The sequence below is a fragment of the Bufo bufo genome, chromosome 6 (assembly GCF_905171765.1).
Source record: "Bufo bufo chromosome 6, aBufBuf1.1, whole genome shotgun sequence".
NCBI lineage: Eukaryota > Metazoa > Chordata > Amphibia > Anura > Bufonidae > Bufo > Bufo bufo.
Genome location: NC_053394.1, coordinates 94,126,386 through 94,153,921, shown reverse-complemented (window position 1 = coordinate 94,153,921; position 27,536 = coordinate 94,126,386). Strand labels below are relative to the sequence as shown.

The following is a 27,536-nucleotide window of genomic DNA, read 5'->3' as shown; positions in this document are numbered from 1 at the left end:
AAAACTCTCCAGATGATCTCTCTATACTGTCCCTGCACTCTCCCTATCCAATATTCCACAACTAAGGCTTCTTGAACACTGTCTGTAGCGCTTGTCAGGTCTCTCCCTATGCTCAGATCACAGTGAAATGGTGGAGACCACGCGGGGTGAGGCTTTTAAGGGGATTTAGATTCATGGCAAATCAAATGTTTCCTAAACTTTGGATCAAATTCCACTTTGGTTGCTTCAGTTCGGTCAACACCACTGAAGACCTTACCTGAGGACAAGCCATCCATCAGTAAGTCCTGGAAAATACCTTTAAATTGCATATTGAGTGCGACATAAACATGCACACAAGTATACACTAAATAGTCCCTTTAAATCTGTCTGAAAGAGACTAAACTCCTACATGAACTATAATTTAAACACAACATAAGCGTGCAAATGGAAAAGAAATCAGATGCAGGTTCCAAGGAATCAGCACGTTAACATGACCGAGCATTTCAAGCCCTCTGAACGCAGGGAGATTCATTGTATTAATGCTCTGATGCCATGTGTAGGGTTTAAGCATTGGAAAAAGATCATGCATTGCTATATGACACTGAAATGAACTCTCCTATGGTTTTTGCAAATTTTTCTTTCAGGGTGAGCTGTTTCGCAGCTGGAAAAACATAAGCGTGATTGCAGTATCAACCGGGATGCTTATGAAGAGACCCGATTCATGGTAAAGCATTCTAGCAAATGGGTTACCTTAACAGCACTGGTGTTATTCTGGGACCCTCTTACAATCACAGTAGCACCGTACACTCTGGAGCGCTGCTTGAAAGAAACAGTTATGTTGTAGGTTTGAGAGATGTGCTGGATTGTGGGAGAGTTTGGATCTGGAATTGGCTGCAGAATACCCGCGATGGGCAAGTCAAACATCAGCACCAACGGTAGCAGCTCCTGTGGGAGAGAAAAATCCTCAGACAATACATTCTTACAGTAGAAGCCATCCTGTTAGACGTAGGGTCCCACTGTATTGAGAAAACATACAGGAAGGTGCACTAGAACCAAGGTGCCAAGCTTATATTCACCAATACGTAATATAATAGTTCTGAATTTCATCACAACTGAGAATATGCAAGTTAAAGGGCAGTTGCAGAGAGAGCAAAGCCTCTAGGAGTAATGACAACGCCCCTGTTGCTCTTAGAAGCTCATTTGCATAGATTAAAACATCATTTTTCTCAGCATTGTAGGCAGAAATGAACAGATGCCTTTAGCTGCCAAGCGCACATGTAACAGGTCAGTCAGTGTCATAGGTACAAATCTGCTGACAGATGCCCTGGGACACAGCCTTTTTACACCTTAGGACCAGGCCATTTTTTGAAAATCTGACCAGAGTCCCTTTAAGTGCTGATAACTTTAAAACGGTTTGACTTATCCAGGCCGTTCTGAGATTGTTTTTTCGTCACATAGTGTACTTCATGACACTGGTAAAATGGAGTCAAAAAAAAAATTTTTTTTGCACCAAAAAATACCTAATTTAACAAAAATTTGAAAAAAATTTGCAAATTTCAAAGTTTCAGTTTCTCTACTTCTGTAATACATAGTAATACCCCCAAAAATTGTGATGACTTTACATTCCCCATATGTCTACTTCATGTTTGAATTGTTTTAGGAATGATATTTTATTTTTTGGGGATGTTATAAGGCTTAGAAGTTTAGAAGCAAATCTTGAAATTTTTCCGAAATTTACAAAAACTCAATTTCTAGGGACCAGTTCAGGTCTCAAGTCACTTTGCGAGGCTTACATTATAGAAACCGCCCAAAAATGACCCCATCTAAGAAACTACACCCCTCAAGGTATTCAAAACTGATTTTGCATACGTTGTTAACCCTTTAGGTGTTGCACAAGAGTTATTGGCAAATAGGGAGGAAATTTGAGAATTTCATTTTTTTGTCTAATTTTTCATTTTAACCCATTTTTTCCACTAACAAACCAAGGGTTAACAGCCAAACAAGACTGTATCTTTATTGCCCTGACTCTGCCATTTACAGAAACACCCAATATGTGGCCGTAAACTACTGTACGGCCACACAGCGGGGCGTAGAGTGAAAGGTGCGCCGTGTGGTTTTTGGAAGGCTGATTTTTATGGACTGGTTTATTTACACCATGTCCCATTTGAAGCCCCCTGATGCACCCCTAGAGGAGAAACTCCCTAAAAGTGACCCCATCTAAGAAACTACACCCCTCAAGGTATTCAAAACTAATTTTACATACGTCGTTAACCCTTTAGGTGTTGCACAAGAGTTATTGGCAAATGGCGATGAAATTTGAGAATTTCATTTTTTTGCCTAATTTTCCATTTTAACCCATTTTTTCCACTAACAAAGCAAGGGTTAACAGCCAAACAAGACTGTATCTTTATTGCCCTGACTCTGCTGTTTACAGAAACACCCCATATGTGGCCGTAAACTACTGTACGGGCACACAGCGGGGCGTAGAGTGAAAGGTGCGCCGTTTGGTTTTTGGAGGGCTGATTTTGCTGGACTGTTTTTTTGGCACCATGTCCCATTTGAAGCCCCCCTGATGCACCCCTAGATTATAAACTCCATAAAAGTGACCCCATCTAAGAAACTACACCCCTCAAGGTATTCAAAACTGATTTTACAAACTTTGTTAACCCTTTAGGTGTTGCACAAGATTTAATGGAAAATAGAGATACAATTTCAAAATTTCACTTTTTTGGCAGATTTTCCATTTTAATATTTTTTTTCCAGTTACAAAGCAAGGGTTAACAGCCAAACAAAACTCATTATTTATGGCCCTAATTCTGTAGTTTACAGAAACACCCCATATGTGGTCGTAAACAGCTGTACGGGCACACGGCAGGGCGCAGAAGGAAAGGAACACCATATGGTTTTTGGAAGGCATATTTTGCTGGACTGGTTTTTTTGACACCATGTCCCATTTGAAGCCCCCCTGATGCACCCCTAGAGTAGAAACTCCAAAAAAGTGACCCCATTTTAGAAACTACGGGATAGGGTGGCAGTTTTGTTGGTACTAGTTTAGGGTACATATGATTTTTGGTTGCTCTATATTACACTTTTTGTGCGGCAAGGTAACAAGAAATAGCTTTTTTGGCACCGTTTTTTTTTTTGTTATTTACAACATTCATCTGACAGGTTAGATCATGTGGTAATTTCTAGAGCAGGTTGTCACGGACGCGGAGATACCTAATATGTATACAATTTTTTTTATTTATGTAAGTTTTACACAATGATTTCATTTTTAAAACCAAAAAAATGTTTTAGTGTCTCCATAGTCTAAGAGCCATAGTTTTTTCAGTTTTTGGGCGATTATCTTAAGTAGGGTCTCATTTTTTGCGGGATGAGATGACGGTTTGATTGGCATCTATTTTGGGGTGCATATGACTTTTTGATTGCTTGCTATTACACTTTTTGTGACACAAGATGACAAAAAATGGCTTTTTTTACACCGTTTTTATTTTTATTTTTTTACGGTGGTCATCTGAGGGGTTAGATCATGTGATATTTTTATAGAGCCGGGCGATACGGACGCGGCGATACCTAATATGTATACTTTTTTTTTATTTATGTAAGTTTTACACAATGATTTCATTTTTGAAACAAAAAAAATCATGTTTTAGTGTTTCCATAGTCTAAGAGCCATAGTTTTTTCAGTTTTTGGGCGATTATCTTGGGTAGGGTATGATTTTTGCGGGATGAGATGACGGTTTGATTGTTACAATTTTGGCGTACATGCGACTTTTTTGATCACTTTTATTACCTTTTTTGGGAAGTAAGGTGGGCAAAATTTCAATTTCATCATAGTTTTTTATTTTTTATTTTTATGGTGTTCACCGTTCGGGTAAAGTAACATGACCGTTTTATAGATCAGGTCGTTACGGACGCGGCGATACCAAACATGTGTAGGGAATTTTATTTTTTTCATTTTTTATCAGTGATAAATGTGTTTTTTGATTTTTACTTTTTTTTCACTTTTATTCACTTTTTTTTGACCCAGACCCACTTGGTTCTTGAAGATCCAGTGGGTCTGATGTCTGTATAATACAGTACAGTACAATATATATTGTTCTGTACTGTATTTTACTTACACTGAACAGATCTATGCCTTTCAGCACAGATCTGTTCAGCACCATGGACAGCAGGACGCCTGAGAGGCGTCCTGTTGCCATGGGAACCTTCCCCGTCTGCTCAGTACTGCTCAGAACTTCGCAGACGGGGAAGGGTAAGGAGGGGATCTCTCGGGGGGCTCTCTCCCTCCCCATCGGGGGGCTGCAAAGGCACAGCAGCCCCCCGATGGGAGAGGGAGGGAGCTCCCTGCGCTGTTAACCTTTTCCATACAGCGGTCCGTACGGACCGCTGTATGGAAAGGGTTAAACGGCTGACATCGCATCGCAGATGTCAGCCGTTTATACCAGGGTGCCAGCAATGTGCTGGCACCCTGGTATCCCCACTAGACACCAACGATTATACAAGGGGAGGCGGGCGGGGGATCGCGATCCCGCCTGCCGCACCGCCCGCCTCCCGCACCGTCCCCACCGCCCGCAACCCTCCCCCTGCACCTCCCGCCACCATAAAAATCATTCGGGGGTGCAGGGGGGGGGTGAATAAAACTTTTTTTTTGGCATATAAAGTTTCTGATCCCCGCGGTCAGGGACTGCGGGGACCAGAAACTTCAGAAATCGCAGCAAACCGCAGGTCTTCGATCGCCGACATGGGGGGGTCACGGGACCCCCCCGCGCATTTAGCCTAGGTGCCTGCTCAATGATTTGAGCAGGCACCGGGTTCCGATCACTGCCAGCCGCACGGCAGTGATCGAAAATACACAGGGCGTACATGTACGCCCTGTGTCCTTAAGTACCAGGGCACAAGGGCGTACCTGTACGCCCTATGTCCTTAAGAGGTTAAGATCACAGGGGCAGACATTTTTCTGGACTTCCTTCCAAATCCTTGCAATGTACAGTAAATGTAGGCAAGATAAACTCAAGAAAACAATTTCTCACCTACCCGCAAGATAGACTAGTATCAGATTGTGTAGGGTCTTGCTACTGTCTGTGAGGTTGATGGAAGGAACGTCTGAGCTCTGCTGACAGTTCTATAGCAATCTGAATGGAGCTGCAACATGCATGCTTGATCCTTGTTTCATTCAGCTGTCGCCATATTGGTGTCATACAAGAGAAATGGGTGGCTCAGAACCCCTGATCTAGTAATAGATGGGAGTTTTTTTGGGCAGACATATACAGTCCTGATCAAAAGTTTAAGTTTTACCACTTGAAAAATGGCAAAAAATCATATTTAGCATGGCTGGATCTTAACAAGGTTACAAGTAGAGCTTAAACATGCAACAAGAAGAAATGGGAGTGAGACCAAACATTTTTTGAGCATTCAATTTAATGAAAACAACGAACAAACTGAAACAGGCTGTTTTTCAGCTGATCAAAATTTTAGGATCACATGCCTTTAAAAGGCCATCCGCAAAGATGTGGATTCATTGTCATTTTCTGTCAGGTAGTCACACGTTGTGATGGCAAAGGCAAAAAAACTCTCCCTTTTTGAACGTGGTCAGGTTGTTGAACTGCATAAGCAGGGTCTCTCACAGCGCGCCATTGCTGCTGAGGTGGGACGCAGTAAGACAGTCATTTGGAATTTCTTAAATGATCCTGAGGGTTATGGAACAAAAAAGTCAAGTGGAAGACCCAAAAAAATTTCATCAGCACTGAGCCGGAGGATCCAATTGGCTGTCCGTCAAGACACTGGACGATCCTCGACCCAAATTAAGGCCCCCCACTGGTGCTGACTGCAGCCTCACAACCATCAGACGGCATCAGAGACTGAAGGGCTTCAAAAACAAAAAACGTCTCCTTGAACGCTACAGAACTGCTCGTTTGGACTTTGCAAGAGAGCACCAAACATGGGACATTCAAAGGTGGAAGAAAGTTTTATTCTCTGATGAGAAAAAAATGTAACCTTGATGGTCCTGATGGTTTCCAACGTTACTGGCATGACAAGCAGATCCCACATGAGATGTTTTCTACGCGCCACAGTGGAGGGGGCGCCTTAATGGTCTGGGGTGCTTTTTCCTTCAGTGGAACAATGGAGCTTCAGGAAGTGCAGGGGCGTCAAACGGCTGCTGGCTATGTCCAGATGTTGCAGAGAGCATTCCTCATGACTGAGGACCCTCGTCTGTGTGGTAACGACTGGGTTTTTCAACCTGACAACGCTACAGTACACAATGCCTGCAGGACAAGGGACTTCTTCCAGGAGAATAACATCACTCTTTTGGCCCATCCTGCGTGTTCCCCTGATCTAAATCCAATTGAGAACCTTTGGGGATGGATGGCAAGGGAAGTTTACAAAAATGGACAACAGTGCCAGACAGTAGATGGCCTTCGTGCGGCAGTCTTCACCCCTTGGAGAAATGTTCCCACTTCACCTCATGGAAACGCTTGCATCAAGCATGCCGAAACAAATTTTGGAAGTGATAAACAATAACGGCGGAGCTACTCATTACTCAGTTCATGTTTGGAAGTTGGATTTCTGTTTTTGGGGGGGGGGTTTAGTTTTTTTTTTAAGGTGTGGACCTAAACTTTTGATCAGCTGAAAAACAGCCTGTTTCAGTTTATTCGTTGTTTACATTAAATTGAATGCTCAAAAAATGTTTTGTCTTACTCCCATTTCTTCTTGTTGCATGTTGAAGCTCTACTTGGAACCTTGTTAAGATCCAGCCATGCTAAATTTAAGGAATTCCATATTAATAGAATTTTATTATGTGTGCCTAAAATGTGCAAAAAGATGCTGCCTGCTGCTGAAAGTTGTAGAGGTCCCATTAGAAGACACTTTCATTAATAGGACGATTAAAGGGAACTTTGGATCCCGATGATATTAACCAGCAGAGCTGCATTTTTTTCCATTAATGGTAATAAAATATATTTTAGGGCAGCTACTGTCTCTGTGCACAGCAATGAAGCTATATACTGTATACATCAAGTAACGTAGGTAGTAAGAAGAATGGTGCAAATATACAAATCTGAAAACAGAGTATTGCTAACATGCCTAGTGCAAGCCGTAAAGTTATTTTTCTTGTTCCTTAATGACTATGTGAATGAGTAGTGCGGTGTACAAGACGTGTCCAAGGAATGCTAGATGGGACATAAATGCCAGATCTAAAGCAAATAATCTTTCAATACTTCTGCCTGTGTGTGTATTTTAGCAGTCATCAGGCGATCAGTAATAAATGATGAATGGAATAACGGCATGCAGAAAGGTGGTTTAGTCTGGACTATATAACGTCTCAAACATTGATGAGATGAAAACCACAAAGCAATGGAGGAAATCTGAAATATGTCACTTAAGCTGCCAAACCATTTGAGAAGAGTTTCTTTTCTTTTTTTCCAAAACAGCACAATGGTATTCAACCAGCCAAAAACCCCTCTGTAATCAGATGTTATAGGGCATCAGTGCAGTAAACCAGGATGCTACAAAGCCGACCATAGGAAAATCTAATAATCACTGTAAATGCCAGGAAAAAGCTATGGAAAAGCATGCAGATCTTAACCATTTGTGGACTGCACATTGACTTATATACGTCCAGATTTGACCTAATATAGTCCCATTACAATCAGGTCCTGAAGTGCTGACCTTAGGGACTGAAGCTCTGGTAAGAGGGAAAATGAGACGGCTTGTTCATATACAACCTGTCCATATGCAATACATACTCCGAGATCTAATATATAGTTTAGCAAAGAGTAACTGGGTATTTAAAGGGTCATGCGTTGATTACAAAGTTCCTGTTACCTGTAAGTTCCCTATATTTTAGAGTATCTTTAAAGGGGTTATGCACCTTTGGGTTGTTTTTCATTTTTTTTTTTTTTTTTTGCAAACTTCCCTCTTTTGAAGCATATTTACCTGCTTCCTGGCACGAGCTCCCTGTTCCTTTTCTACCCTGCCTCGGGTGCTCTGCTGCGCTCCGTATTGATGCTGTTGCAGCCAATCACTGGCCACAGAAGTGACCTGCTCCTCTTCAGTCATGTCAAATGGTCACATGACACAAGGGGAGCAAGAAGTCACTGCTGCAGCCAAAACAGACGTTTACATCCTGGGAGTGCAGAGGAGCAGGTAGCTAGTGCTGGGAAGCAGGCAGGTAGGTAGTGCTGGGAAGCAGGCAGGTATGCTCATCTTCGCAGGTCTGCCCAAGAGGGGAAGTTCGGCATGCAAACGCATTCACCTGAGCACAGTCATCTCAGTACTTCTTAAGCTACCCATACACCTTCAGTTGCTATTGGCTAAACACCTACTACTCGTGGGTCTCCATACAAGTTTAGTTTGGCTGAGCATGTATGTGTCTTAAAGGGCAAGAAAGGAGACAGCTGCTGCCAGATACATGTGGTGGAAGCTTACTACTGCCAGAACAAAAGCAAAAACATACCTATTTCTTCTTTCCACATTAAATAGTCAGTTGGCACCTGGCCAAAGTCATTGGGAATAGCTGATAAGCTAATGTGTATGTGGCCCTTTAGCACGTGGGGTGGATTACACCAATAATGCTCATGACTACTCATACACTTAAATAAAAAGAATGGGTTCACGGAATCTTTGGTGTTTAACCCAACCCTAACCAGGGTAATACATGTCTGCCAAAAAAAACTCCATCAATCACTAGAACAGGGGTCCTGAGCCGCCCATAACTCTCGCATAACAGCAAGATGGTGACTGCTGGATGAAACAGCGATCAAGGATGTGTGTTGCAGCTCCATTCAAATTCTTATAGGACTGTCAGCAGAGCTCTGACGTTCCTTCCGTCAGCCTCACGGACACTGAATGAAGAGGCAAGGCACTTATCACCTATCCCCTAGATACAGTAGATGATAAATGTGATTTGTGGCAAAAAAACCTTTTAGTGGTAAGGGAATGTGACATAATTTGTTTTGCACATGAACTTACACGTATTCTTACTCTTGCAGATTCGACTCCAGCAGGTTGCCCAGCAATTGATACCTGCAATGAAACATTACGGTCAGGTAAATTATTCTATTATGTATATAGACAGCTGTTTTAGGGTGATTGCCCCTCATCAGTGCAGAGCAGAGAGTACTGCCTTGACCGGGTAAGAGGCCTAGGTCAGGATTCAGGGGATACTATATCTCCTTATGGAGAGGAGTGGTCTAGGCCAGGAAATGCTCCTCTGTGAATTCTCTGCTCTGCACTGATGAGGGGCAATCACCCCAAAACTGTCTGCAGGTGAGATGCTGGCTTAATTATTACCCAAGTCGTGTCTCAAGGCCTGTTTAAAAGGTCGAACATGGACTTAGAGAGGATAGCTGCCTTACGTCTGGTGGCATTAGAGGCAGAGTTTGTTAAGAGCTCATTTGCATATCCTCTTCCCAGAATTGCTTGGCCTATTAGACTCGTCCACCGTTTGGGTGCTCTCCATAAGAGACATAGTATCCATTGTATCCTACAACTCACAGATAAAGTTATAGCCCCAATTTACAATTTATGTTATCTGCTGGATCATGAATGATTCCTAAATCGGTTAGAAATGTACGTAACACACGTACATTGTGGGTTGAAACTGGGCTAGGATCTCATGCCCAATGTATGGCATGTGATCCAAGAAGTTGCCGCAACCTAATTAAACCAGGGTGCATACCGCTCTCACAGTAGGGTAAAGTTAATCATCATAAGTCAATACTTTTAATACACATCACAGGGGGGCAAGATGAGATTAAAAAAATAAAAATAAAACTAGGACAGTGGTCCGCAACCTTTGGCACTCCAGATGTGGTGAAACTACAACTCCCAGCATGCTCTATTCAGTTTAATGGGAGTTCTGAAAACAGCTAAGCAAGTGTTCATGCTGGGAGTCATAGTTTCACCATAATTGGAGTGCCGAAGGTTGCTGATCCCTAAACTAGGATAACCCCTTTTTCCATGAAAAATATTCTTTTGCATCACAGATTATCAAATACGTCTAACATCAAAACAGCAAGCACAAAAATCTGATCAGATCTAATGTCCTGGGAACTGCTCCGTCTTGTCGTATGACGTCACTGCTGACTCACTGGTGTGTATTTATTCCAGTGGCGAGGACACAGCCTCTATTTCTAAGAGCAGACTGTGATGAGAAAGAAACAATGGGACCCCACCTTGTTCCGAGTCTCATCTCACACATGGCATAAATTATTTTTGATATAACAAAAAAAAAAAAGTTATGTCTGCAATCAGTGGGAAATATCCTGTTTGATGTAATACAGTGTTCAAAAATCCCAGTCTAAATAAAACAGTCTAAATGGTGTGTCAAGCTGTGCAATACAACTATTAATCTGTGGCTACACATACATGTTACAAATGTCTGTGGGTATGAAGCATGGTAAACTATATAACAACCAAAAGACTACGGGCAAAATGTAACCACGACTGTGGAAAACATTCCTGAAATTCATCTGTCTGCAACATGAAATGTGGCTGCAAGAGACTTACAATGAAACTATTTACAAAACATTCTTAAAGATAAACTGTCACCTTTCTGTCTTTGTCTTGGAAAATTAAGGACAAAGGCCCTTATTTATCATACCTTCACGCCAGAATTCTGGCTTCAAAAAGTCGCAAAATTGGGCGTGGTTAGATTCATCATTGAGACTTTTTTTTAAAAGTCGCAATATCACTCCAGTAGGAGGGTGGAGTAGGAAAACTGAAGTAGCTTTTTTAAGTGTTAGGTTTAAGGACGAGACAACTTTTTCAAACACGTGACATTTGATAAATGTGGTATAAAATATATCAGCACAGACTCAAGCAAAACTGACTTATTCCCCTCAAGATAAATTTCCCCCATAGATTTCTTTTTTTTAATAAAAAAAAAATAAAAAAAATCTGGAGGACTAAACAAAAAAAAGTTATTAAAAGGAGATTTCCTGTATTGTTCTATAACTGTCAGTACAGACTGGAAGTACACTACAGAAGAAGCTGGACAGTTGGGCTTCCCAAGGTTAAAAATGTTGTACAGTCCAGGAAGAGTTCCACAGCTGTCCATGGGTGTGTCTAGCTAGATTTCATAGAAGTGAATGGGACTGAGCTGGAACACAACACATAACTCGTGGGCCTGTAGAGTGGCCCTTTTTGGTTATTAAAAACCACACATATCCTTGCCATTTCTGAGTTTCAAATTCTGTACTTTTTGGACTATAAGATGCACTTTTCCCCCCAAAAGCGAGGGAAAAATGACAGTACGTCTTATAGTCCAAATACTACTGAATGCTTCCATTACGGAAGTGGTCATCAGCATGCGGGAGGCGCGGAGATCGGTGAGGGAAGCACTGCGCTGGCTCTACTCACCCTCCCTGGTCTTCTTCCAAGCCCCGCTCTGCACTGTGTCCTGACTGCGTACAGCATCAGGATGTAGTGCACGTAGGCGCACAATATGACCTGATGTTGGGCGAGGTCAGGTCACAGTGCAGCGCAGACTGGAAGACGACTAGGGAGCGGTGAATGAGTGGCAACGCTGTCCGGAGCAAGCAAGGCAAGTTTATTTATTTATTTTAATGTTCCATCTGAGGCCGACGGGGGTCCTATCTGAGGCTTGTGGCGCTGAGGGGTCTGATTTGAGGTCTGATGAAGAATAGGGGTCTGTCTGAAGTCTAATGACATTTCTTTCTTCTTATTTTCCTACTCTTTGTCCTAGGTACGTCTTATAGTCTGGTGGCTCTTATAGTCTGAAAAATACCGTACTTCAGTCTGACCAGTTCTTACCTCATGATTTATCTAGAGAAAGCATACAGCACTAAATATGTTAACCTGGTAGACACCCATTTAGTTCTAGCACTCATGTTTAGTAATCACAATGTGATCTATATATATTATTATTATGGATATAAATACATTATATAGATTGACTTTATTATCAGTGTGACCTGAATTGCAGTCCACTTTCCTGCAGCAACACTTACCCTGATTAAAGGGAATCTATCATCTATGTTCACTATTATACCAGACACAGAGTAGTGTAAGGCTAGCTCAGTTGAATGTAATGATACCTTTCAATTAGAGATCTGTTCCTTCATTCTGGAGAAAAAGTACATGTAATACCGTACATATGCAAATGAGCAGTTAAATGCCCAAGCCACTCTGTGCACCCTTGCTCCACCTGCCAGTCTCTCCCTTCTTGATTCACAGGGCCAGGCAACAGGACTATGCAGGAACCCGGCCCTGTCAATCAGAGGAAGCAGGAGGAGAAAGGATGTTTAGCCCCGTCTTTCAGTGCACTTAACCGCTCATTAACGGCGCATAAAGATTAAAAGTACTAGAATTTTTTTTTTCTAGAATGATGCAACAGATAAGTTAGTATCATTACATTTATGACTCTACAGGACACTTCCTGTTAAAGAGACAGAGGGGGTTTAATGTCAATTATATGTGTATATCACATGCCCATTCATGAAGTATACCGCTGGCCCAGGAAAGAGGTACAGTATATGTTTTATTAAAGGGAAAAAAAGTACCTGGTTACTTTTCTCCGCTTGATTGTTTCGATTTGAATCGGGGAAATGTATGTGGCAACCAGTTTCCTCCATTACCTTCTTGATGTTGTTGCCCCCTTTACCGATGACATGAGAGTGCTCAGTATGGGAGACGTCCATTTTTAAAGTAACTCTGTTACTCTGTTAAAAAAACAAAAAACACCACAATAGAATCAAATACAAAAACATTACACATTACCTGTGTTTTGTAATATGGACCGGCACATAGGTAGTCGAAAGCGAAGAGGATTTAGTGCAACCTAAATAGAGTTCCAGAATGACTATAGGGTAATGGTTATGCTCACATCCATATTAAACACAGTCAGTGCAGCCGCAACACACGGATGATTTTCTGTACGGCAGTAAAGTCAATGTGTTATTCTAGGATATAGACCCAGCAACCGCTGGAGACAACTGTCTCCACTGGTCACCAGGTTCTTGTTTAGTGACACACAAGCAAAGATAGGACCTGTGGGTCTGTGCTGAAAAACAGTGGTGTGAATAGCACCACCTAGTCCTATGAGGGTGTGCGCTGTCTGCACACGGATAAAACACACGGCCGTGAACATTCCTGTAGCACCAACTATTCCTAGAGGAGTAGAATGCTTCAGGGACTAACATCTAATATAAGTGGTGGATTAGGGTAGAGAAGTAGTTTATAGTATTATTTGAGGTGGTCTATGACAGTAATATAGTTAGAGGTTTCCTGAGATGTTTTAACCGATAACCTATCCTCCGTATAGGTCATTGGTATCTGATCGGTGGGAGTCCACCGTACTTCTAATTGTATGTATTCACAGATGATAACTGGCACAAATACAAAAATAAATCTCTCCCATGCAGCTGTGAAGAGAACCTGTCACCTCTACTATGCTACCCTCACTGAGCGTTTCTAAATGTTCATTGTGTTACCCTAAACATTTTAATTTCATTTGCAGACTAATTCAATAAGTATTATGCATTTTTGTACTTCCCGCCTTTTATGCAAATTAACATTAAAAAGAGTCATATCTTACTTGTGTGACCAGAGAAGAGTCATATTTTCAAGCTCTGACTCATCTGAGGTTAATTTGCATATGTATCAAATTATTATTTTTTTACACAATAAAAGCACACAGAGCTATGGGGACTGGGTATTGCGGATGTGCTAGCGGCCATCTAGCAACCCATGTCCTCAGCTCTATACCCAAAATCCCGGTGACAGGTTCCCTTTAATTAAATCCCTACATTACAAGGCTGTCTGCAGCCACCACTAGGGGGAGCTCTATTTGCACCAAGCTCTTCCTAGTGGCAGCTGCAGAAAAATGCCACGGTTTTATGTTGGAAACAAGAGGAGCATTAGGCCCCTCCTCACCACAGGCCCTACAGCAGTTTAGAGGTCTGCCTCCATGGTGAGTACTCCACTGTATATGGTTTATATAAATCCCTTGGGTGTGTAAGATGGAGAAGAGTACAATTCTGAGTCAATAGAGGGGGCTCATCTGTTCAGGATTCTCATTCCCTTGACTAAATTGATAAGAAGTTACAAGAAGCATCTCCTGTTCTGAAGGACCTGTCCTGCTTTACATCTGATTAATGTAAATTGATTAATTTCAATGTACTAATAAATTATTTTCCCATGTGGTGGTGTTGGAGGTACACGTAACACTTACTGCCAGATTTCTTCGCAAATTAGAGCGAATCGCTGGGCGCCCCAGCAGGGGGGATGGTAGAGACTGTCCATTAATATACGTGCGTGCATATGGAGTGCTGCCTTCAGGGGACCAGATCTGCTGACCTCAACATGAGCAGCTCTATCAAGGATACAAATAATATCTATAGCTACCACCCATCTATATACAGTCCTGATCAAAAGTTTAAGACTACTTGAAAAATGGCAAAAAATCATATTTAGCATGGCTGGATCTTAACAAGGTTTCAAGTAGAGCTTCAACATGCAACAAGAAGAAATGGGAGTGAGACAAAACATTTTTTGAGCATTCAATTTAATGAAAACAACAAATAAACTGAAACAGGCTGTTTTTCAGCTGATCAAAAATTTAGGACCACACCTCCAAAAAAAAACTAAACAGAAATCCAACTTCCAAACATGAACTGAGTAATGAGTAGCTCCGCTGTTATTGTTTCACTTCCAAAATTCGTTTCGGCATGCTTGATGCAAGCGTTTCCATGAGGTGAGTGGGAACATTTCTCCAAGTGGTGAAGACGGCCGCACGAAGGCCATCTACTGTCTGGAACTGTTGTCCATTTTTGTAAACTTCCCTTGCCATCCATCCCCAAAGGTTCTCAATTGGATTTAGATCAGGGGAACACGCAGGATGGGCCAATAGAGTGATGTTATTCTCCTGGAAGAAGTCCCTTGTCCTGCGGGCATTGTGTACTGTAGCGTTGTCCTGTTGAAAAACCCAGTCGTTACCACACAGACGAGGGCCCTCAGTCATGAGGAATGCTCTCTGCAACATCTGGACATAGCCAGCGGCCGTTTGACGCCCCTGCACTTCCTGAAGCTCCATTGTTCCACTGAAGGAAAAAGCACCCCAGACCATTATGGCACCCCCTCCACTGTGGCGCGTAGAAAACATCTCAGGTGGGATCTGCTTGTCATGCCAGTAATGTTGGAAACCATCAGGACCATCAAGGTAAAAAATTTTCTCATCAGCACCTTTGAATGTCCCATGTTTGGTGCTGTCTTGCAAAGTCCAAATGAGCAGTTCTGTGGCGTTCAAGGAGACGAGGTCTTTGAAGACGTTTTTTGTTTTTGAAGCCCTTCAGTCTCAGATGCCGTCTGATGGTTATGGGGCTGCAGTCAGCACCAGTAAGGGCCTTAATTTGGGTCGAGGATCGTCCAGTGTCTTGACGGACAGCCAATTGGATCCTCCGGCTCAGTGCTGATGAAATTTTTTGGGGTCTTCCACTTGACTTTTTTGTTCCATAACCCTCAGGATCATTTAAGAAATTCCAAATGACTGTATTACTGCGTCCCACCTCAGCAGAGATTGCGCGCTGTGAGAGACCCTGCTTATGCAGTTCAACAACCCGACCACGTTCAAAAAGGGAGAGTTTTTTTGCCTTTGCCATCACAACGTGTGACTACCTGACAGAAAATGACAATGAATCCACATCTATGCACAGATTTGGCCTTTTAAAAGGCATGTGGTCCTAAAATTTCGATCAGCTGAAAAACTGCCTGTTTCAGTTTAATCATTATTTTCAATTAATTGAATGCTCAAAAAATGTTTTGTCTCACTCTCATTTCTTCTTGTTGCATGTTGAAGCTCTACTTGGAACCTTGTTAAGATCCAACAATGTAAAATATGATTTTTTTGCCATTTTTCAAGTGGTCTTAAAGGGAGTCTGTCACCTAATCTGAGCGTTTTAGACCGCTCAGATCAGGTTATAGACTCTTTGACCCTTATTACAATCGTACCTTTCTCTTCTGTGTCCCTCGTCCAGATCATGAAAATAACACTTTTTAAACTTATGCAAATGATCTTCTGAAGGTGCCCAGGGACGGCGTTACTGGGCAATGTGCCCAGAAAAACACACCTCCAGCCGGCGGACGTCACGAGCGGCACCAGAGGACAGTGGGCTGGGAACTGGCCCGCACCTGCGCACTGCTCTGCCCATTATGGGCAGAGGAACAGCTTTTCATATTGCGCATGCGCCAGCCAACTAAAGACAGCCGGCCGGCGTATGCGCAATATGAAAGGCTGTTACTCTGCCCATAATGGGCAGAGCAGTGCGCAGGTGCGGGCCAGTTCCCAGCCCTCCGTTCTCTGGTGCCGCTCGTGACGTCCGCCGGCTGGAGGTGTGTTTTTCTGGGCACATTGCCCAGTAACGCCGTCCCTGGGCACCTTCAGAAGATCATTTGCATAAGTTTAAAAAGTGTTATTTTCATGATCTGGACGAGGGACACAGAAGAGAAAGGTACGATTGTAATAAGGGTCAAAGAGTCTATAACCTGATCTGAGCGGTCTAAAACGCTCAGATTAGGTGAAAGACTCCCTTTAAACTTTTGATCAGGACTGTATCAAATTCAATAGCTCCAGATAATTACATTGTAGGTCCATAATTTGTAATATTGTGCTGCTTCATTCATTTATGTTTACGTAACGATTCTGGAACTACTTTTAAGAGGAGACTTGGCAAAAGCAGAAGATTTATCGAAAGTACGCAGTTGGAATACTTGGATGCAAAATGTTACACAGAACAAATCAACAATCCAGCCAATTTTTCCAGAAAAATATTATCAGACGTCCCTCAAAGGAAACTCCCATGCATGAAGATAATGGCTAGCTGAGGCAGTAATGTTCCTTGTATTTTATGAATTCTACTGCATTCCAGCAACCTATTAAAGACCTTTCACCAAGAAATACGAAGGTATACAGAAAAACGGATGCAAGGTATTACCATCAATCATCTTATGCACCCACCCGATCGCTCTAACAAATTAGACAACACTATTCTATGGTGAGTAAGAAGGTAGGCAGTAGCATAAGTCGCTAATAAAAAAAATATTAAAAAGTTGCAGCCTTTCGTTGCAAGAAAACAAAAGAACATCCTGCTAATGTATACTTCCAAAGATAGGATCATATTTAATGTGAACAAAGTCTTACCTGATGTGTCACTGCCTACTCATTTTAGACTAAGCTTGTGTATGTTGTATAAAACCTATCAAGAACGGTATTGGTGTATCTACTGTACTATGCTTCAGTTTTACCCAGATAAAGGACACTCTCCAACGACAGGTATGCTGAAAATGATCCTCGATGAGATATGCAATTCGCTGGATGTAATTGCTTGATGGTCTGACAGTTAAAAGGATTGCCTAGGAATGTTTTCAACATGACCTCCAGCAACCAGTCCTAGAATGCGACTTTGACGTGTTGGCTCCACTTCCACAGATGCTTATATGGGGGGGTGGGGGAGGGGGGGGGGACTGACTTGGATGCGGCCTCACCATACTGCTCTCAGACACTTCAGTCACTTCATACTGATGAGCTATGCTGCCAAACTTCTCGGCTTTACAGCATATCTCATGTACGTTTGCTCCAATACTACCTATTGTAGAGCAGGAACTCTGCTCGCCAATAGATAGTCGTGATGCGTTCCTCTGTCAAGGCTGAGCAGCCCATAAAGACGAAGCATACAATTCTGCTCCTGATTCCTGATAGGCTGCTCAGCCATGACAGAGGATCGCATCATGAATTTCTACTGGAGTGATAACACATGATATGCTGTCAGGCTGAGGAGCCTGACAGCAATTCTCATCTGTTTGAAGTAACTGCAGCACCAAAACACAGTATAGTGAGGTCCCATCCCTGTATCTATCATCCTTCCTAAGAAGCTGTAGAAGTGGCAAAAACCTGTCCTAGTCACATTCTAGGAAGGGTTTCTGGAGACCATACTGATAACGTCTCCAGAGGACTACTTAAAAATCACCAATCTAGAATTTAGTGTCCACCTTCCGTACCATCTGACAACAATAACATTTTCATTGCATTATCAAGTGTCGCATGCAAACAGATAATTTAATTTTTTTCCCCCAAAGACCAGTAGAGCATAACACTGAACGAGAATCTGTTAATTCATATGTATCCTTTATACATGTATTTATATGATGCTCACAATATACTCCATGCCTGCTACTTCCAAATTTGAAAAGTGTTGTCAAGATCTGCCCCAACCTTAGCAATACATAAATGCTCTCTGCACTAAATAATACTAGGGAATAAAGCTAAAGGCCGATCCTACAGTCAGTGTATTCCTACATTTTACCGGTGACTGTAGTTGCGAGTTACTCACTCCCTTCTGGTCCTCAGCTGTGTCATGTGACAAACACTCGGACTTTCCAGCTGACCCGGCATCATTTATGTGCACAGGAAGTCACTTTCTCTATTTGTTCCGATCAGACTGATATCGAGACTCCCATAGGAGTGAATAGAGAAACTGACTTCCTGTCCACATAAATGATGCCGGGTCAGCTGGAGAATCCGAGTGTTGGTCACATGAGAGGAGGACAGGTGAAAAGCAAAAGAGAGGATAACTCAAATACAGACAGTCGACAGTAAAAATATTACCTTTGCTACAATTAACATTATGCACCATTCTAAAAGGCCAGAGAATAAACATTTTTGCGGGGGTGCTTCTAATCATTTGAGTTGCCTCATTAAAGTGATGTGAATAGCCCCTCAGACAGTTTAAAAAAATCTCTCCCACTGGCTGGATTACAACCCTTACAACTTCCACTATCCAAGCCAGTTATGTGCTAGTACGGTATATACAATTTATAAACTTCAATCTGCAGTAAGATATCACAGAACACATCAGTAGTCCAATTGTCTTAATGTAATTTACCTTCGTATCTAATACAGACATTATCCTTTCCTTGGCTTCCTTCACATTTTCTTTTTTGCCAGATACTTTTATATGTGGGTCTGTGGAGATATGATAAGTACATTAATAACAGCTATACACTTAGAAAAGGGGAAAAAAAAAAGTCATGTAAAGGACATACAGAAATGCACTGTACAAAAGGGAAAAACGTAAAAATAAAAAATAGACGAAATAGTAAGAGACGTGCATTTACAGTACATATAAGGGGGAAAAAAACTAACATTTAAGCACACTATCCACAAAGAATCTACCCAAATTTACAGGGTTATGATAACTATAAATAGATGGGTAGTAGCTTTTTTGTGATCTGTGTACTACAGTCAGGTCCATAAATATTGGGACATCAACACAATTCTAACATTTTTGGCTCTATACACCACCACAATGAATTTTAAATGAAACAAACAAGATGTGCTTTAACTGCAGACTGTCAGCTTTAATTTGAGTGTAGGAATTACAACAGTTTGCATATGTGCCTCCCACTTGTTAAGGAACCAAAAGTAATGGGACAATTGTCTTCTCAGCTGTTCCATGGCCAGATGTGTGTTATTCCCTCATTATCCCAATTACAATGAGCAGATAAAAGGTCCAGAGTTCATTTCAAGTGTGCCATTTGCATTTGGAATCTGTAGCTGTCAACTCTCAAGATGAGATCCAAAGAGCTGTCACTATCAGTGAAGCAAGCCATTATTAGGCTGAAAAAACTAAACAAACCCATCAGAGAGATAGCAAAAACATTAGGCGTGGCCAAAACAACTGTTTGGAACATTCTTAAAAAGAAGGAACGCATCGGTGAGCTCAGCAACACCAAAAGACCCGGAAGACCACGGAAAACAACTGTGGTAGATGACTGAAGAATTATTTCCCTGGTGAAGAAAACACCCTTCACAACAGTTGGCCAGATCAAGAACACTCTCCAGGAGGTAGGTGTATGTGTGTCAAAGTCAACAATCAAGAAAAGACTTCACCAGAGTGAATACAGAGGGTTCACCACAAGACGTAAACCATTGGCGAGCCTCAAAAACAGGAAGGCCAGATTAGAGTTTGCTAAACGACATCTAAAAAAGCCTTCACAGTTCTGGAACAACATCCTATGGACAGATGAGACCAAGATCAACTTGTACCAGATTGATGGGAAGAGATAAGTATGGAGAAGGAAAGGAACTGCTCATGATCCTAAGCATACCACCTCATCAGTGAAGCATGGTGGTGGTAGTGTCATGGCGTGGGCATGTATGGCTGCCAATGGAACTGGTTCTCTTGTATTTATTGATGTGACTGCTGACAAAAGCAGAAGGATGAATTCTGAAGTGTTTCAAGCAATATTATCTGCTCATATTCAGCCAAATGCTTCAGAACTCATTGGACGGTGCTTCACAGTGCAGATGGACAATGACCCAAAGCATACTGCAAAAGCAACCAAAGAGTTTTTTAAGAGAAAGAAGTGGAATGTTATTCAATGGCCAAGTCAATCACCTGACCTGAATCCGATTGAGCATTCATTTCACTTGCTGAAGACAAAACTGAAGGGAAAATGCCCCAAGAACAAGCAGGAACTGAAGACAGTTGCAGTAGAGGCCTGGCAGAGCATCACCAGGGATGAAACCCAGCGTCTGGTGATGTCTATGCGTTCCAGACTTCAGGCTGTTACAGACTGCAAAAGATTTGCAACCAAGTATTAAAAAGTTAAAGTTTGATTTATGATTAGTATTATGTCCCATTACTTTTGGCCCCTTAACAAGTGGGAGGCACATATGCAAACTGTTGTAATTCCTACACCGTTCACCTGATTTGGATGTAAATACCCTCAAATTAAAGCGGACAGTCTGCAGTTAAAGCACATCTTGCTCGTTTCATTTCAAATCCATTATGGTGGTGTATAGAGCCAGAAATGATAGAATTGTGTTGATGTCCCAATATTTATAGGCCTGACTGTATATTAAAGTAATCTATCAGTTATGAAAAAAGGCAAATTACTCAAAACTCTTTCCGCTAGGTTCATAAAAATAACAACGCTAGAAATGAGCCATGAAAAAAGGGATTTTTTTGTAATTTAAGTAACGTCACATTTTAAATAGTCTTGGCCAAATATCAAAAATTAATTGCAGATCATTAAAAATAAATAACAGAACATTGAAAACAGGGTATAGTAATAAAGGTGTTGTCCTCAGTGATTGATAACCAAAGTGAGGACTAATCATCAAGTTTTGGTGTTTGTGTATGATCTCACTGAGATGATACAATACGCTATCATGAGAAATATATGTAGCAAAAAAGATGGTAATGTTGTATAGAACCATAAAGGAGATGCCACAGAGGTTCATTAGGCCGTACTGTACCTCTGTAAGCCTTAATACAGAGGGCTTTTTCCATCTGTATTCTGAAAAAAAATTGACGCCAAACCATCACATGCTACACAAATGGAGATATTCAACCGATACAGGATCATACAATGGTACATGTAGTCCCTGTGGACTTAAAAGTGCCTATGCAGAATACTTGCAAGGGACTATAACAATTTTACTTTTACATGCAACGCGTACGCTAGAGAAGAAGCTGGACAAGTACTTCTTCACAACTTGTCCTGTGTTAATGTATTTAAATAGGCAATGCAGTGATTATTTAGCTAGCTTAACGTAACTAGTCACTGTAATAGGCCACTATAAGTTATTTATTTTCCTCAGTGCTTCACAACTTTTTGCTCAGCTCCATTAGGTCAGAGCTGCGATCTATGACTACAGAGTAGCTAAAGTGCCTACCGGGAGTCTGAGGTAGTCTAAAATACACTGCCTGTCTCATTTATTGGAGCAGTTTATAAAGTCTATCACAAGCTCTCTGGAAATCAGTGCATAGAGAATGGAATTCTATTACAGTAAAAGTAGGATGATGATAATCTACACATTACTAAACCATCAGGGAAAAAAAATCATCATCATGTGACTGTCAAACTTATGTGTGGGCCTTAGGCCCATTCCAGACGAGCAAGTTGCACACTCCGGACTCGCAGTGAGAGTATGCAGCAGCTCCCGTCCTGACTTCCCAGCACTGACGGGGTCGCATAGCATTATATTGATTGTATGTAAACCTTACAGTTCTGGATTGTATTGGAAAACACTGACAGTTTTATATCAGTGCTATATAATATATTCCAGATCTCTAACATAGCATCGTAAACCAATATAATGCTATGTGACTCAGTCAGTGCTGAGAGGTCAGGACGGGAGCTGCTGCGAGTCTGGAGTATGGAACTCGCTTGTCTGAAAGGGGCCTTAGTGAGAGGAAGCAGGGATGATCACTTCCATTTATAACAACTGGAAGGTGACAAATTGATTTTAAGACTTCACTTTGCCAAACTGACTACAGCTAAAAGTTTTCCAGGACCCTGAAACAATTTTGCTAAGGCTGGGAATGTTCGAAAATAAACAAAGCAAATTCATTTGCTTAATTATCCAATTTGCCAGCAGGGCCGCTGCTTAATCAATACTGACAATCATTGGCCTTGGTGGTCATATCATCATTGCATTACAGCGATGACATACCCAACTTCCTCAAGTGCCCGCCGAAGCCAATGATTGGCTGCAGCGATCACGTGGAGTAGACTGTGATGTCAACGCGGCAGTGCAAGAAACCAAGACAACCAGCAGCATCACAATGGCAGGGGAGTATTATTATTTTTTTATTTAAAAACTCTCTCAGCATTTAGCAAGATTTTTTGGGGTCCGGGAAAATCCATTTAACATTATTCCCCTATTTCACTAAAGATCATACTCAAGTCGAGATCCCGATTTCTGTGTATCAGTTCTATCACTTAAGTCACTATTTAGCTAGCTTCCCCCCCACTAAGTGGTGGCTCTGCAAGTTTAAGGAGTCACAAGCATAGTTTAGTTGGTCAGAGAAAGAAGTGTTAACTACATTTCAGCGCTAAAAACACAAACCGCACTTCAGATGGCGGCCATATGGACTCTGACAGTAGGATCTGGTTAACTGCAATAAGACCTGGATTTCCAGGCTTTGGGTGGAGATGGCCTTTCATTTTCTGGATAATTAGATTTCTTGTATCCAGATGTAATGTGGCATGATGTCCACCCTACTGATGATTGATTATCCAAATTGAGCTATATGAAGCTTTACAAAAAGGTACCCCTTTCTATGACTGTTCCACAAAAAAAAAAAAAAAAAAAATCTATATTGCAAACCAGAAGTAATTTTCCCTTAATATACGAGCTAATTTAACAATGTTCCACTTTTGGTGTAATACCAACAGCCGACTTAATACGAGTTGGGAGCCTTGTCTTCTGCTTTATGAAGGTGGGGCAACTTTGGAGCCAGCTAATGTGCAAAAGATTCCGAGAAGCCTCGAAAAGCATAAAATAAATTAGTTCTGCATACCAACTCCTACTGCGCTGCGCTGAGCCGTAAAACGGCGTCAAGAGTAATAGGCCAGAAGGAAGCCTCCTTTCTCAAGACGTTCTGGTAATGAAAAGCAGAAGCGGAATTTTTAAATGGCAAGATCTTACAGTATGAATTATTCATAATGTGAGCTTAAAACACAGGTTTTAAAATTCCTTTGTGTATTCTTTACGTAGCTGGGCACTTGAAGTAATTTAGTCTAGTACGTATTGGGAACCTGTACAAAGCGACATGCTATTTCCACTTGAGTTTCAAGTTCTTAGATCCCATTTGCCAGGCGACGCTTACAAGAATGTATAGACATTTCACACATGCCGGCAAGAAAATCAAAGGCTTGAATAAAGTTAAATCACTTTGACGTCCAAACACAAAAAAATATTTATAAGAACTTAGAAACTCGCCACATATGTTTCATTTCATACACACTGGATTTAGAGAGTTCAATGTCAGTTATCAGGTGCAGCAAAAAATAACACATCGGCTTCTGCTGGAGAGAAGCCAGCCAATATCTGTTTAATTGTCAAAGTAAATGTTCATGTTTAAAAATGTTATATCATCATTGTGTGTCAATATGGGAAGCCAGCTCCATCAGTTATCAAGCAAACGTTTTGCAAATTAAAAAAGGAGTACATATGCAAAAAATAAAGAGTAACCAACCTTTTAATTTAAAATCGGGTGGTTTTTTTTCTCTCTCTCCAATTACAAGCCGCAAGAACAAACACAACAGGCTAACCCTTTGTGTTTTCTGCATTGTACTTGTAAGCTTTACTGTACAGATAGAGACAAGTAAAGCAGAGTCATCTCGTTATCAAAAGACGGCTAAGTCAATGACAACACTATTGTACTAGATAGGGCAGGATAGTAGCACTATACACAGATAAAAGCTTTATGTGCATCTCTGTCACTTTTTGACCTCTGGGGAAGTACTTCATCACTTTCTGGAGGGAGGAATAATCTATGAAATTTCTCTGTCAACTGACTTCCATTCATTGCAGCTGCCGTAATCAACGCACACACACACTATACAGACAATACAGGAAGGAAGGCAGTACACCTCCAATATGGCAGTCTTTAAAATTTTAAAAAGAAAGAAAATCAATAGCTAAAGCATAAAAATATAAAAAATCACATGACATATCTACACTCTTGCATTATACCCAGTTTTCCATCAGGGTTTAGGGCATTTTTGGATGACAGTAGTCAGCCGCACTATTCCTTATGTCAAATATACCAGAAATCGACAGACCTCACTGTAGGTCAATGGGACAGTCAGAACTTGTTTGAAAACAGATCCCGATAGCTTTCATGGCCATAAAAGCATACTCACTTGACGAATTTTGGTAACTTTTGTAATTTTGTGAACATGGTGATAGTTACAAAATGTCTGATTTGCCTAAAACAGTAATTCTCCCATTTTTGGATGGAAATCACTCTTTAAAGGGGCAAACAAGTACATTTTAAACAGGAGTTGTCAGCTTTTCTGATATGTCTGTTTTAGAAACGACTTCTATTCCCCACAAAACCATTTTGGAGCTGCTACCGTTCCTCTGTTATTCCTACTAGAAATGTATGAATAAACTGACAACTGGGTGGTACCAGTTGAAGAGTGGTGTCCATGCTGTCCAATCCGTGCTATCAGAGTGGACAGACACATCTCCTTGACAAGGAGAATGGTAATGTCCAGTTGTCAATTTATTCATACATTCCTAGGAATAATAACTGAGGAACAGCACAATGCAAAAAACACAAAAACAAATAAAAGTATTTACTAAAATAGACATATTAGGAGAGGTGATGGATCCTCTTTAATGGGGGTTTCCTCGGGATAGGGCATCAGTATCTGATCGGTGGGGGTCCCTGCCGATCAGCTATTTGAGATGGCAGTGGCGCATGTAGTAGCGCCGCAGCCTTTTCGCTGCTTTCCCTACTGAAGAGGCTGAGCTGCGAAACCAAGCAGAGCTGCTATATAATGTACGGCACTTTGCTTGGTAAGCTGGAAGGAGGCAGCGGCGCTCCCAGCTTCTCAGCTGATCGGCTAGGGTCCCGGGTGTCGGACCCCTACTTACCAGATACTGATGACCTATCCTGAGGATAGGTCAACAGTATAAACATTTCTTAAAAACTAGTTAAATGTATGATAAGGATACAACAAACATCTACTAGGTAAACTGTCATAAAAAGAGAGAAGTATGCATGCATGATCGATGCTCACTCTCTCCGGATTCTGTTTCCCTTTTATGGGTCCCCCATTCTTTTGTATCATCTCAGGGACAGCAATGTGCAAAGTAAGTGAGACCTCACAGCACATATGAACGTTTTACTTTTTAAGTAACAAGTACAGATGGTCCTTATGACCCAATTACGTCTCTTTTATGTGCTGTATATTTATTAAAACTTCACTTTTCTCCTTTGGATGCTGGAGATTATATGGTTAAGTTCTTAACTGCCACCCGGGCGTTATTGCCTATGGTTCGCTTGCACTCCTCACTATACTATGTATCTGGCTCTTATGGGAGCTCGCTGCCTGCCACCATTGAATCTAAAAAAACATTTAACACACATGCACCCTGCGTCCTGACATGTTTCGCTGGATAACCAGCGTCTTCAGGGGAAAAAAGCAGGTGTGCTGAAGACGATCCAGCGAAACATGTCGGGACTAAGGGTGCATGTGTGTTAAATGTTTTTTTAGATTCAATGGTGGCAGGCAGTGAGCTCCCATAAGAGCCAGATACATAGTATAGTGAGGAGTGCAAGCGAACCATAGGCAATAACGCCCGGGTGGCAGTTAAGAACTTAACCATATAATCTCCAGCATCCAAAGGAGACTAATTAATATAAGAAATAGCTCTAATAAGAGCAAATAAAATAATACACGGAGAGTCCGAATAGTAGCTACCAGCCGGAGCGTGTATACAGCCAAGGGTTCTATGCACATTAACCCTTAGCACACTGATGTTAAGGAAATATAAATAAATTAATCAACCTGCCAGCGCACCATTGAGATTTTAAAATAAGTCTATAATGTCTGGATGCGTGTTTTAAGAAAAATAAATAAAAGTGAAGTTTTAATAAATATACAGCACATAAGAGACGTAATTGGGTCATAAGGACCATCTGTACTTGTTATCTCAGGGACAGGACTCCTCAGGTTAATTTGCATATGTATCAAATAGTTTTTTTTTTTACACAATAAAAGCACACAGAGCTATGGGGACTGGATAATGCGGATGTGCTAGCGGCCATCTAGGAACCCATGTCCTCAGCTCTATACACAAAATCCCGGTGACAGGTTCCCTTTAAACACAAAGGCTATTTTTTCGGCGTAAAAATGTGGCCGATACAGGTCTTAAACTCTAAAAATAATGAACACAGACAAGATATCATTAAGATAATACAGTTTCCTTTGCTTAAAAAAAGGGAAAATGCCTTTCTTTACAGAAGGAATGTCCAGACCACTAACCTACGGACTAATGACCTTTGGTTGACTAATGCTGATGGGAAATTTGCCAGGGTTTTATCAAGATATTAAAGACCATAATCCATTCTAACTTACTTGCACTTTCTTTAAAGGCTGACAAAGTTTGGCAAAGAAACAGATTTAATTAAATGACTTAAAAAGCAATAGTTAAAGCTAGGAACTTCTGGCATAATAGCACTAATGTCTAATACAATGGCTACTGCATCTCTAGTACCAAATTAATAGTGCAATTCACAAAGGAAATTAAAAATATAGTAAAGATAACATTTTCATTTTTATAGAAATATCCAAATCATCTCCATTCACACAGCCACAGAGTTATATATAAAAATAAGTATGTAGCCCCCACTATAAACAGTTCAGATGCTTACTATATATTAGGGGTGGGCGATATGGCCTAAAATCTATATTGCGATATAATTTTAAGCATGTGCGATATGCGATATATATTGCGATATATTGTTTTCTATATTTGGGGGGGCGTGTTTAAACTTTTTTTTACTTTTTATTTAATAACTATTAGTCTCCTTAAGGGCTAGAACGTAGAACCCTTGTCATATTCACCCTAACAGAGCTCTATTAGGGTGAATAGGACTTTACACTCTCACTGCTGCCCTGTGCTTTGTGCACACAGCAGCAGGGAGCTGATCCCCCTCCCCTAAATGGTGCCATCCACAGATCCCCCCCCCCTCCCCTAAACGGTGCCATCCACAGATCCCCCCCCCTCCCCT

General features: G+C 41.3%; 1 protein-coding gene across 2 annotated transcripts in view; it reads right to left on the bottom strand.

Moving 5' to 3' along the window:
• BICC1 (BicC family RNA binding protein 1) overlaps positions 1-27,536 on the bottom strand; it is a 259,900-nt gene that overhangs the window by 38,932 nt on the left and 193,432 nt on the right. For both annotated transcript variants that reach the window (XM_040436564.1, XM_040436565.1), the window contains exons 4-7: positions 18,879-18,958; positions 12,504-12,662; positions 8,950-9,003; positions 730-924 (exon numbers count right to left, since the gene is read on the bottom strand). In XM_040436564.1, the coding sequence (XP_040292498.1) occupies positions 730-924; positions 8,950-9,003; positions 12,504-12,662; positions 18,879-18,958 (488 nt within the window). The remainder of the gene's footprint in view (positions 1-729; positions 925-8,949; positions 9,004-12,503; positions 12,663-18,878; positions 18,959-27,536) is intronic.